The following is a 13,392-nucleotide window of genomic DNA, read 5'->3' as shown; positions in this document are numbered from 1 at the left end:
TTAAGAAGAAAATGTGCATACGAAATACCAAGCAACACTTATTCTCACCTGTTTAGCTGCATGTGTACAGGTAGGAGTAGGAACAGTGCGTTTAGTAGAGGTATCATTAGATTTGAACATTAATTTCATTACAATGGAAAAAAAGGGAATAGAATGAAATCAAAATATATTTAAGACTATAGAAATATTAATAATATTCAATCGATAGTCTTTCCTCATCTACACGCAATCGAACAACGTCTGGGCATGCTCGCTGTGACGTCAGGACGAGGAATGGTTTGCCAAATCAGTCAGCTCTCATTCACAATCCTACTCACAGAGCTGTGGGTAGGTGCGTTTGTCGAAGCGCAGACCGTAAAGACGGGGGATGTGCCTTTACTTCTCCCCCGCTAAAAAGAACAGTTTTTCTTTTTTGTTGTTGTTGTGCGGGGTGCCGGAAGGAAGGCGATGTATACTTAACATTAAAGGATAGATAGACGGTGTGGGGATGCGTCGAAGGCATTGAATCTGTCAAGGACGAATTTCGTCTTTCTATTCGAATACGTGTTTTTAGACAATCATCGTTCTCCTCGGAGATGATTGTCTCCGGGATGTAGAACAATAGTATGGCTGCTAAGAACGATTCCGAACAGACTAGCGGGAGTGACAACGGTGCTCGTGCGAAACAGTACGACATGGCTAAATCTCCGGATGTGCTCAGCCCTATCGATGGTAAGTAAGCCTTTCTTCTAACTCTACACATTTTCTATAATATAATCCAGTGCCAATGGATCAGTTGGAAAAATTTTTTACCCGTTGGATTCGGTAGCATTTGATTTTTTTTTCTCTCCTTCAATGTACGGAAAGCGTGAGTAAGAACATGTAATGAAGACGCGAAGAGTACCTGTAGCGCTACGGTATTTCGATTGAAAATTTCCACTGGAAAATCATTAATAATTAATGAAATAATCCGGAAAATTTCGCCAGACGAGAATATTCGTTAATAAAAAGTGGAAAGAATTGTAATTCGTCAATAAAAATAGCACTTGTAAATTAAAAAAAATCTTTAAAAAATTATAGTTAAAAAGTAATTTAACTCTTTAAGATGCTCCAATAATTAAATTATACCTGTTGATTTTCGTTATCATAATATCATTTTTTTTTTATTAGTAATATAAAAAGCGAGACGACGAACTGATTTTAAAGTGTATTTATAGAAGAATTTTACGTTAAAATCTTAAAATAAAACACAAATTCATTAATTACGTATTGTTTTCTTCAAAATATAAAATGTTTTTTTTTTTTTTTTTAAAGAGAAACAAACTGTAAGCATGAAAAGAAGTTACTTACGAAAGACGACTAAGATCAGTTTGATTTATAAATATATTAAGTATGATTAAGCTTCATTGCTTTTGGGTATCCACAATTCCTTGTAGCGTGTGTATTGGGAAAAAAACCAATTATTGTATACGAATAAGAGTTTCCTAGCGATAAATATTTCAAGTGTGTAAATGCACATTACGTCTTTGATGAGTGAATAAAGCGAAATTGGAATATTGGACAGCGGAGCATGTGACACTAAGAGGACATTAACTAGTTTTATAGGGGATATATTTCTTGCGTGTTTTCTACTGCACATAAAAGGACTTCTAGATAAATGCTAAAATTTTTAATATAACTGAACCATTTCTAATGTTAAATTTTTATATTTAATAATGAGAAAACTTACTCTTATGTATGTTACTGTTTAATATAAGAAATTCCTTATATACGTATACATAAAGGGCTTTTATATTCGAAAAGATATAGATTTTTTTTTTTGCTTTATAATAATACGAGCTTACAACATGTGACATAGACATATTGGTTTATGGAGATGCCTGGTAACTAGTGCAGAAATTATTGAAAATGTACTGTACAGAAAAATCGTTGTAGTAACGTTGCGATGTAAACGAGCTGTTTTTTACGATATAATTTAAAGTAAAAAAGCCTAGCTATAATAGATTATATTTCTAAGAACAATTAATCATTTTATATGAATTTCTGAGAAAATTCCAAAAAATTTAATCGTTCTCCAATTTGAAATTGAATAAATGTTTGACTTTTTTTTGAAAAAAAAAAAAAAATGTTTTCTTCGAAAGTAAATTGAATTTAAACTTAAAAATTACACGATGATAAATGGAATATGTCAAATAATATTTGGGAAACGTAAAAAAGGGCATTCGAAGCAAATAGTTTTCCGTAATTTTCGAATAGCTTTTCTCGTTTGTTACTGATGTAACGCTTGTAAGAAATTTAATTATGTACGTATTACGTTACCGTAAATATGCATATTTGTGCTAATTTTATACAACGCACGATGAGTGAAGAATACTTGGCAATGAGTGATAACAACTACCGTAAAATAATCTCTCGAAAAACTCTGCAACAATCTGTATGTTTATAAATAAAAATTTAATAATTTATTCATATACAAAATCGGGAACATATTGAGTTACTCAGCCGAATTTGTTTGACGTATTCACAAATAAGTAAAAATATTTGATTTAAGCTGGACGAAAAAAAATAAATAAAAATCGTAAGCATTTTCTACTACAAAATACACAGATTTGTTATATAAAAAAGTGACAATAAAGTCAATTTTTTTAGTATTCAAAAAATTTTACGAGGAAACTCATAAAAAGTTGGCAGAAGAACAAATTTACTAGAAAGGCGTCTAAATCTATTTTTAGTGAAGACAAAAATCACATTTCTAACCAATCTTCATTAATTTTACCAGAAAAAACAAACGAATTATACACAAATAAACATAAATACGGCATAATCATTCTTGAATCTCATCATTGTATTCCATTACAGATGCCTATTTTTAAAGAGCGATCGAATTTACAATTTGTATTATGTACTGTACTTAAAACACATCAAATAATCGTAAAATTATTGACCTAAATAGATAAAGTTGAATATTATTATAAAAAAAAACAAGTCGAAAATTATTAAAAATAGGGAGTAAAATTTAATTAAAATAATTTTAGGGAAATATCTTTATTAGACCAGCGCGTAATTAGGAGATTATCAATAACAGAAGGCAAATGATCGTGGGCGAAAGGCAACCATTGTCTTATTAATGTTTATAATACAGGCATTATCCATTTTGGACCGAGAATATTAAAATTACACGCAAAGCATGCTAACATGGTTATATGAGGTTTAATGAAATCGATATACTAGACACATATAATCGATGTCTAGCGTGTCACATGATCAATTGAGTAACTATCGATCATTTAGTACGGAAATAGTATATATCCAACATATAATGTTAGTCGATACTTCCATATTTGAATATGTTAATAGAGATTTAAGCAGTAATCACATGAAACAGCTGTTTTGTGTCTTACTCGGTAGGATTATGCCGAGTTAATTTTATTATTTTTGTATTAAATTTATTTTAAAATGAAACCATGCCATATACGATATAAATCGTAGGATAAAATTTATGGGAGTTGCGGAATTTGCTAGGATTTCAGTTTAAATGAAATTGTTTCGGTTGAAGAATACTTAGCAAAACTGTGAAAAACTATATATACTGTAATCAATTAACATTAATCTAATAAAGTAAGTTATATCATTATTAATGATCAATATTATGTTAAATATTAATAATTTATTTTTTGATTATTTAGAAAGATCTATATTAAACTGTTCTGCTAAACTATACCCCATTTTTTCAATTGTAAACGATTTAAATCCATTTATGCCAATGAAAACGATGGTTAAAAATCATATTGGAGTTGGAGAATTTTTGAAAATTGAGCCGAATAATTAATCCGTAACCTTCAAAAATAGAACAAGTCGCTCATTAACACTTGTAAGTGATTACATGTTTCTTAGAACTTTCAGATTTCAGTTAATTTAAACCCCGGAGAGCTAAAATTCGATTAATTTTCCTCGCACGCAGATTCTAAACCACAAATAACAACTTCGTTATTAAATGATTATCTGTGATAATTAGATTATCTCGTGATTATCACAGGAGATATTAGACTTATAATATTTTTTAAAAAATCATCAATTATTGAAATACCCAAAGTAGAAAGACAGAAAAGGCAGAAACAATATCTAACGTACATCCTTTGCATTGCGTGATTGATACATCTCATGACATCTGCGGGATGTATATCAATCGTAAACCAGAAATAGCTAGCTGATTTTTTAATCAGTAATTTATTCGTACAGAAGGCCAAAGAATGTTTTAAAATTTCTTATTTTAACAGAAAATATGAATTTTTTATGAATTCTCTAATCTGATTTTATTGGGTACGATAATATATAAACGGACATATGGGATTTCCTGTTCGATTATTATGATTGAAAAGATAATTTAATGTAGCTAAAAACGTATATAACCGTAGCGTATACACGTTAGTCCGACTTTAATTATTTATTACAATTTAATAAAATATTAAAATTAGTTTTAATGAGTTTAAAATACTCTGTAAACTTGGAGTTTTCATAAATTTTCAATATGAAAATTGTACTTAATTTACTGTAATTAAATTAATCAAAAATTCTAGAAGCTCCACCGAAAAGTTTACTTCAAACTCCACCCTAAATATAACTATTAAAGTTAAGATGCGGCTCCACCCAAAATATACCAAGATTCCTTCGAGCATCTTTCCCATTTCAAAGGCGAAAATTATCTTAATTATAAAGATCGCTCCGCCCGAAATCGATAGTTTAACTTTAAAACACGTTCAGACTTTACAGAGTTTATAAAATAAGTAAAAGAAAGTGTTTAGAATATAAACAGATCTTTCGAATTTAAAAAAGAAAATTACATTTGTTTAAAATCATAAATGCCTAAGAGATAAAAGAAACGTTTTTAGTAAAAAAAAAGTATAAGAATAAACTCTAAAAATATTGCATTGTATAAGAGAATGTTTGGAGAAAAATATATAATTTATTTTCAGTAAAACGGATTTACTTATATTAAAATAGTTATAAAGTTTTTTCGGAAAAAACTCCGAATCTTTTTACGCTCGAATACGTAATATGATAAAATCGACGAATAAAGAAAACTTATGAATAAAAATCGGATTCGTCGTTTATCTCGAGTTTGAGCAATGCCTGATATTTGCATGTAAATAAATTTTGTTGTAAAAATAGCGCGGGTCAGCTTTATTAAAAATTAATATAAAAATTCGATTGGTAAAATTTACATTAAAAAAAAGGGCGGCCATCTTTGTTAATTGCTCGTATCTTTCTGGCCGCGAACTTAAATTTATTGCGCTTTTACAGACGGCAATTCCTGCTTCACACGTTGCTGAATCGTTCTTATGAGAGAAAGTTTCCTATATAATAGGCTAAGAAGAAAATTCTTCCATTATATATTATGGATAATTGCCTACTTTGTGAAACAGAATCGTTCGCACTGCCAAACAAAATGACTTATATCGTTAAGATACGAAGCGGAATTGCATTTTCACATTATTTATTAATTTTCATAAATGTATTTAATAATAATAAAATTTTATTTCCATATATTTTCCCCCGAATTATTGTTTGGTTTACGGAAGTAAAGCAGAAGTTTTTTTTCTCCCACTAAAGTGAGGGGGAGGGAGTTAATATGTGGTTGTGAAGGAAAACTTTGGCAGAGGATAAGAATTTCGAGGGAGTGTTCAGAAATTATTCACCTTTTGCCAGTATTTAGAAAGGTTGAAAGCTAAATGTAGGAAAGAGAGATACGAAAATAACTTTCGGGCAAATTGAAAATATTACAAATGCCCATTTGCAATTTTCGAAATCGCCATTTCGTTTACAATTCGAATAAGAATGAATCTTGGGAATTGTCCATCTATTGTCATTCTGTTCGTGTTTATCGAATCGAAACCGCGGAACACGACCTGAACTTTAAATTCCAGCGGAAAAAATAACGGAACTTACAAACTAGAAGAGATTTTTTTTTTCCGCCGACATAAAGCATCACTGTCAATACCGTAATCCAGAAAAATAAGATTAGGATCCAGTAGAATGTCGCGAGGGTCACCCTGACAGATGACTTTGAGGATATCGCTTCCGAGTATATCTAAACTTTTTATTATTTTTTTTATTTTCTTATCTTCGGTGATAGAAGAGTTAATTGATGCTAGAAGTGCTGTTTAGAAGACGTTTCTCATTTTGTTACATGCAATAACGTTGTCTACTGCACTCGGAATTGATAACGGCTGTGAACATGTCCTATCTACTTGTCACCGGCTCGGTTGGTGTCCGATGCAGTTTGAAAATATATATATATATATATATATATTTTATTATAAAATATGCTGCACTAGAGCCATTTTAAAGAGATTTTTATGCTTTAACGCGTTCGGTGTCTGGAATGTATTATAACGAAGACTACAAAGACGTGCATTTTAATCATTCTGTTATGGATCGATTACTAAAAGCCATTTATGTTACATATACTAATTCCCATGCGAGATTATGCATTTGTATCGTTTCGTTTATAGTGCGATTTTTCAATGAGTATTTCACAGAGCTTTAAAATGAGTTACGTCTTTTTTTTTACATACAATAAAAGAAAACAAACATTATAAACAAATTGAAGAAACGAGTAAATGTATACAAAAAAATATGCCATATTATAATGCAGATTATATATTTTAAAGTAGAAGATGATTATATTATTGGCTTTCAACATTCAAACCTTGACCCCATTTTTTATGCGCTTATATTCTACTTTCTACTTCTACCATTTTTTTTGAATCTGTCAAGGCATTTCAGATGGCATTTTCCTAAGAAGTTTTTCCACAAATAGAACAAAAAATGTGCTTCGATTTAAAGGAAAGCAAAATGTATAGATTTAATCGGTTCCGAAATGATAAAGCGATTTTATTTTTACGATTTTTTTTAAAATAATATTTTTGGCAATTTTACAGCCCGAATAAATTTATGCATCTTAAAAATATGTTTAAAATTTATCTTTCTGTTTTTACTTAATTATAGAAATATTCTGAGATTTTTTTTTTACTTGAAACATAGTAATCTCTAGGATACTTTTCTACTTTTAACTAATGCAAAAATGTTCGTATTTCGTTTTATTTGCCTTATAAAATGTATTTTAATTTGTATATATAATAATTACATTATAAATAAAAAAAATTTAGAGTTAATAAACATGTATTTAACGCAGAAAATTCTCTAATATTACATTAAACGTATTCGATTGCATTCAAAAAATTTAATTTTAATAAAATATGAAGGTTTGTTAAACAGAATTTAAATATATATATATATTTATTAACTTAATTATCTTTTTAGAAAATTGCTGAATTTAATCGATTTTAAATTATATTATTCGTTATGATATTAAAGGAAACAGTAGTTGGGAAATCATAACAGTAAAAAATTGCATTTTATCATGCATTATAGTTTTACAGTTATCGATTTTTCGTATTTACCGTTAGAATTTACCGTTTTAGAAAATTTTATCGTTGATAAAAACATCCGAAGGTCTTTTATGTTGATAAAAATATTTATTCAATTACCGAAAGAAACAAATCTGTTATGTAATATGAAACGATATTTTATTAATGATAAGCAAACAGTTGTGTAGCACGGAAATTTTTCTGCTTTTATGTTAAAAATTGTACTCAATAAATGACAATTTTAGGAGAGAAGTAGGTTATTTTCCTCTTTCATATTCTTCGAATGCATTGACACTTTACCTTTATTACTGTATCACTCCACGGAACAAGTGCATCTCGACGTGCATTTTCCTGTTATTATCCTATAAACATTCCAATATTCTTAAAAGGGTATTCTTAGAAAATTGTCTTAGGATGTTTTGAACAATATCCTTGAAATATTTTAAAATTTAACATCGACATTTTCGATATCGCGAAACTGTTCTGTTGTCGGTTACATAACTACCACTTTTACTTCTCAAATGGATAATTTGTAAGGATAGAAAGGGATTATATTTTGACGTATAAAAATCATCTTTTTTTTTTTCATTGAAACGATGTTTGATTTATCAACAAACAAGTTCTTATCGACCACCGCAACTGGTGTGGAAAAGCAGTCAATACAGTTGTGTAAACATTTTCTACCGCTTACGTCTGGATTTTATAGGAAAGTGAAGCACCGTTATAAGATAAATAGAAAAGTCTTTATGCAATTATAAATCATTTATCAGATTATGCATTAACCAGTGTTTCATCCTTCAACGATTGAGGTCACTCCTGCAATTATCGAGTTAAACAGGTGCATCTCCACCACGGATATTTCCAATTAATCGACTCTCCGCAATAAAGAACAAACATGTTTGACCAGAAATTGGGTTGTTTTTTTTGGTGTTTAATCTCTTAAAATATGTTAATTTTCTCTCCGAGTTAGAATTATTGACATAAAATCGAACGTGTTGTTGTTTTTATTTATTAATGCTGGAGTAAAATTTCATAATAAAAATCTACGAATTGAATCGAGAATTAATATTTTTACATCAGAAAATTTAGTTCAGAATGTAATTTTGAAATAGGATTTTTCTTTATCACGTAAAAAAACTGCTAACTTCGCTACTTTAATGCATAAAAGTTTGATCCAAAGAAGAAATGCCGAAGTGTGCCACGTAAAAAGAAAGCTTATCATTAATTCACAACCTTCGGTAGTTAGAAGCCTTCACGATTCGCTATAATGTCCTATTTTTCTTTTTTTTTTCCTTTTATAATTTTTGTGGTGGATATTATCAAGAAAACTTTAGAGAAGAAAATATAATGCCTATTCTTCTTTTTAACTCAAAAAAAGTGGAATATCGAAAAGACTCCTAAGGGAATTTTAAAAAGAGAATGTATATCTTAACGTTTAAGAAGCAAAGTGAACTCTATGTATGCCACAAAGGTTTAAAATTTTCTTTGTTGCATCTGGGGAGACATTTAGGAACACTTCAAAGATCGTTCTAAATGTTTTTTGGATAAAATTTATTGAATTGTGATAAAGTATTCGCTCGATATATATTCTGTTGATAAAAATCACTTTGCTGATAAAATTCGGTTATTCAAAAAGAAAATATATATTGTATTTACTTACATTAAATATGCGAAATATAATATATGAAAATACAGTAAGTAACGTCAACTTGCTAGACGTAATAAATATTTAATAATAAGACGTCATATTGTTCAACGTGTGTAAACACAAGAAGAAAACAAGTCATCACGTATACATATTTTATACAGCTTACTGAACTTACATTTATCTATATTATTTATATATATCTCAGCTTAATTATTTAATTATAAAAAAATATTAATTATAAAAGTCTGATATCAATATGATATTCTATACATGGATTTATTTATTAAATTAACGCACATTTCATGGAGCTTTTTCTTTTTAAATAACATTCATTCTATATTATTTTAAGTTTAAACATAAAAAATACTTCTCCTGTTGTTATTTATTTTATTTTTTCTAATTTCGTAAAGTTGGTCAAGTACATTCGAATGTTAAAGAGTGCGAAAAATTTAAGATGGTTTCTCAATGATCTAAAAAAAAGGGTTAAATTAATATGATAATTTTCAAACAAATAGCTTTGGTTCGAGAATTGATTCATTTATTTATTTATACATAAATGATAAGTGTTAATAATTATAATAATTATTAATATACGAAACTATGAGAGAGTTTTTTTTAGTGTAATACAACAGCGAAAAAATTGTAGTATGAATTACTTCATTACTTGAAGCTAAATAGATACAATTAATAACATTTATAGTATTTAAATAAGATAATTTAAGTTAGAGAAAAGTAATAATTACATTTATAAATGATTATATGACGATTTGCCACACAAATGCACCTGCATACAGATGTTACCTTTGCACACCCGCGCTAATAATAAACTATGCTGGATATCTGCCACAAATTACATAGAAAATGTAATGTTGACTTTTAAGAATTTTTTTTTTCTTAGTTTTATTTTCGATGAGTTTTCTCCTGCAGTTCCAGAAGTTATTTTCAGTAAAAATTATAATGCTAATCTTTAACGTGGGCTGATTGATCAATTAATGAATGTTCACCAGGGAATAATCTCGAGATGAATAATGAATGTAAAAAATCATCGACACTACACTGATTGAATGATAAATGTATAAAGGTAAGGATTATTAAAGATAAAGGAAATAATTCTATTTTGTTTTAATTATTATTTTAATAATTATTTACGAAATTAAAACTGAAGTTGGGCGATCCAACGAGAAATATCTTTCTATCTTAAACTCGAGTAGTTTTATATAAAGATTGACGGATAATTAATGATAATTTAATGATAAATATTAAAAAATGCGTTTACATTTTTAGAAAAAGTCGTGATATTGATGGAAAGATAGCGATTCAAGGTCGAAACTACATTCCTTTACACATAAGAATATAAAAAAATTGATCCTCGAATAATTTTAACTGATCAAAATTTGCAAGCTCAGATCAAAATGTTCACTTTGTGTATATATATATATTAATAATATGCAGAATAATTTTAAATAAATCCCTATCTTTTTTTAGGCTAAACATATTTAATACAGTTGTGTAAACATTTTCTACCGCTTACGTCTGGATTTTATAGGAAAGTGAAGCACCGTTATAAGATAAATAGAAAAGTCTTTATGCAATTATAAATCATTTATCAGATTATGCATTAACCAGTGTTTCATCCTTCAACGATTGAGGTCACTCCTGCAATTATCGAGTTAAACAGGTGCATCTCCACCACGTATATTTCCAATTAATCGACTCTCCGCAATAAAGAACAAACATGTTTGACCAGAAATTGGGTTGTTTTTTTTGGTGTTTAATCTCTTAAAATATGTTAATTTTCTCTCCGAGTTAGAATTATTGACATAAAATCGAACGTGTTGTTGTTTTTATTTATTAATGCTGGAGTAAAATTTCATAATAAAAATCTACGAATTGAATCGAGAATTAATATTTTTACATCAGAAAATTTAGTTCAGAATGTAATTTTGAAATAGGATTTTTCTTTATCACGTAAAAAAACCGCTAACTTCGCTACTTTAATGCATAAAAGTTTGATCCAAAGAAGAAATGCCGAAGTGTGCCACGTAAAAAGAAAGCTTATCATTAATTCACAACCTTCGGTAGTTAGAAGCCTTCACGATTCGCTATAATGTCCTATTTTTCTTTTTTTTTTCCTTTTATAATTTTTGTGGTGGATATTATCAAGAAAACTTTAGAGAAGAAAATATAATGCCTATTCTTCTTTTTAACTCAAAAAAAGTGGAATATCGAAAAGACTCCTAAGGGAATTTTAAAAAGAGAATGTATATCTTAACGTTTAAGAAGCAAAGTGAACTCTATGTATGCCACAAAGGTTTAAAATTTTCTTTGTTGCATCTGGGGAGACATTTAGGAACACTTCAAAGATCGTTCTAAATGTTTTTTGGATAAAATTTATTGAATTGTGATAAAGTATTCGCTCGATATATATTCTGTTGATAAAAATCACTTTGCTGATAAAATTCGGTTATTCAAAAAGAAAATATATATTGTATTTACTTACATTAAATATGCGAAATATAATATATGAAAATACAGTAAGTAACGTCAACTTGCTAGACGTAATAAATATTTAATAATAAGACGTCATATTGTTCAACGTGTGTAAACACAAGAAGAAAACAAGTCATCACGTATACATATTTTATACAGCTTACTGAACTTACATTTATCTATATTATTTATATATATCTCAGCTTAATTATTTAATTATAAAAAAATATTAATTATAAAAGTCTGATATCAATATGATATTCTATACATGGATTTATTTATTAAATTAACGCACATTTCATGGAGCTTTTTCTTTTTAAATAACATTCATTCTATATTATTTTAAGTTTAAACATAAAAAATACTTCTCCTGTTGTTATTTATTTTATTTTTTCTAATTTCGTAAAGTTGGTCAAGTACATTCGAATGTTAAAGAGTGCGAAAAATTTAAGATGGTTTCTCAATGATCTAAAAAAAAGGGTTAAATTAATATGATAATTTTCAAACAAATAGCTTTGGTTCGAGAATTGATTCATTTATTTATTTATACATAAATGATAAGTGTTAATAATTATAATAATTATTAATATACGAAACTATGAGAGAGTTTTTTTTAGTGTAATACAACAGCGAAAAAATTGTAGTATGAATTACTTCATTACTTGAAGCTAAATAGATACAATTAATAACATTTATAGTATTTAAATAAGATAATTTAAGTTAGAGAAAAGTAATAATTACATTTATAAATGATTATATGACGATTTGCCACACAAATGCACCTGCATACAGATGTTACCTTTGCACACCCGCGCTAATAATAAACTATGCTGGATATCTGCCACAAATTACATAGAAAATGTAATGTTGACTTTTAAGAATTTTTTTTTTCTTAGTTTTATTTTCGATGAGTTTTCTCCTGCAGTTCCAGAAGTTATTTTCAGTAAAAATTATAATGCTAATCTTTAACGTGGGCTGATTGATCAATTAATGAATGTTCACCAGGGAATAATCTCGAGATGAATAATGAATGTAAAAAATCATCGACACTACACTGATTGAATGATAAATGTATAAAGGTAAGGATTATTAAAGATAAAGGAAATAATTCTATTTTGTTTTAATTATTATTTTAATAATTATTTACGAAATTAAAACTGAAGTTGGGCGATCCAACGAGAAATATCTTTCTATCTTAAACTCGAGTAGTTTTATATAAAGATTGACGGATAATTAATGATAATTTAATGATAAATATTAAAAAATGCGTTTACATTTTTAGAAAAAGTCGTGATATTGATGGAAAGATAGCGATTCAAGGTCGAAACTACATTCCTTTACACATAAGAATATAAAAAAATTGATCCTCGAATAATTTTAACTGATCAAAATTTGCAAGCTCAGATCAAAATGTTCACTTTGTGTATATATATATATTAATAATATGCAGAATAATTTTAAATAAATCCCTATCTTTTTTTAGGCTAAACATATTTATATTGTTTTTCAACTGTATAAAACTTTCATATTTTTTTATTTTTTTATTTTAAAAATAAATAAATAAGTAAATTTTTCCCTAAATTACAAAAATATTAATATGTATACAGTATAAATTACAAGCAAAATGCTTTTATACGGGCAAACAGCCAAAAATTCTATTCACGACATCAATAGCCTATATACATTTTTGAATTTATAAACATATTTTAATTTCTAAAAATAATTTCTATTTAATAAGATTAATTTTTAAAAATTAATAAATGATTAAAAAATATTATCATTCGATGTTAACTATTTAGATAATTAATTACATTACGGAAATGAAAAGATATAATTGCAGACGAT

At 27.8% G+C, this 13,392-nt stretch overlaps 1 protein-coding gene across 2 annotated transcripts in view; it reads left to right on the top strand.

The window, feature by feature from the left end:
• Nucleotides 1-315: 315 nt before the first annotated feature.
• LOC111625742 (Kv channel-interacting protein 1-like) overlaps nt 316-13,392 on the top strand; it is a 120,600-nt gene continuing 107,523 nt past the window's right edge. For both annotated transcript variants that reach the window (XM_023368962.1, XM_023368961.1), the window contains exon 1: nt 316-711. In XM_023368962.1, the coding sequence (XP_023224730.1) occupies nt 606-711 (106 nt within the window). In that variant the 5' untranslated portion in view covers nt 316-605. The remainder of the gene's footprint in view (nt 712-13,392) is intronic.

This window comes from Centruroides sculpturatus, unplaced genomic scaffold, assembly GCF_000671375.1.
Source record: "Centruroides sculpturatus isolate CEXI.00-Female unplaced genomic scaffold, Cexi_2.0 scaffold502, whole genome shotgun sequence".
In the NCBI taxonomy this organism is placed as follows: Eukaryota; Metazoa; Arthropoda; class Arachnida; order Scorpiones; family Buthidae; genus Centruroides; species Centruroides sculpturatus.
This window is presented reverse-complemented; position numbering and strand designations above follow the sequence as displayed.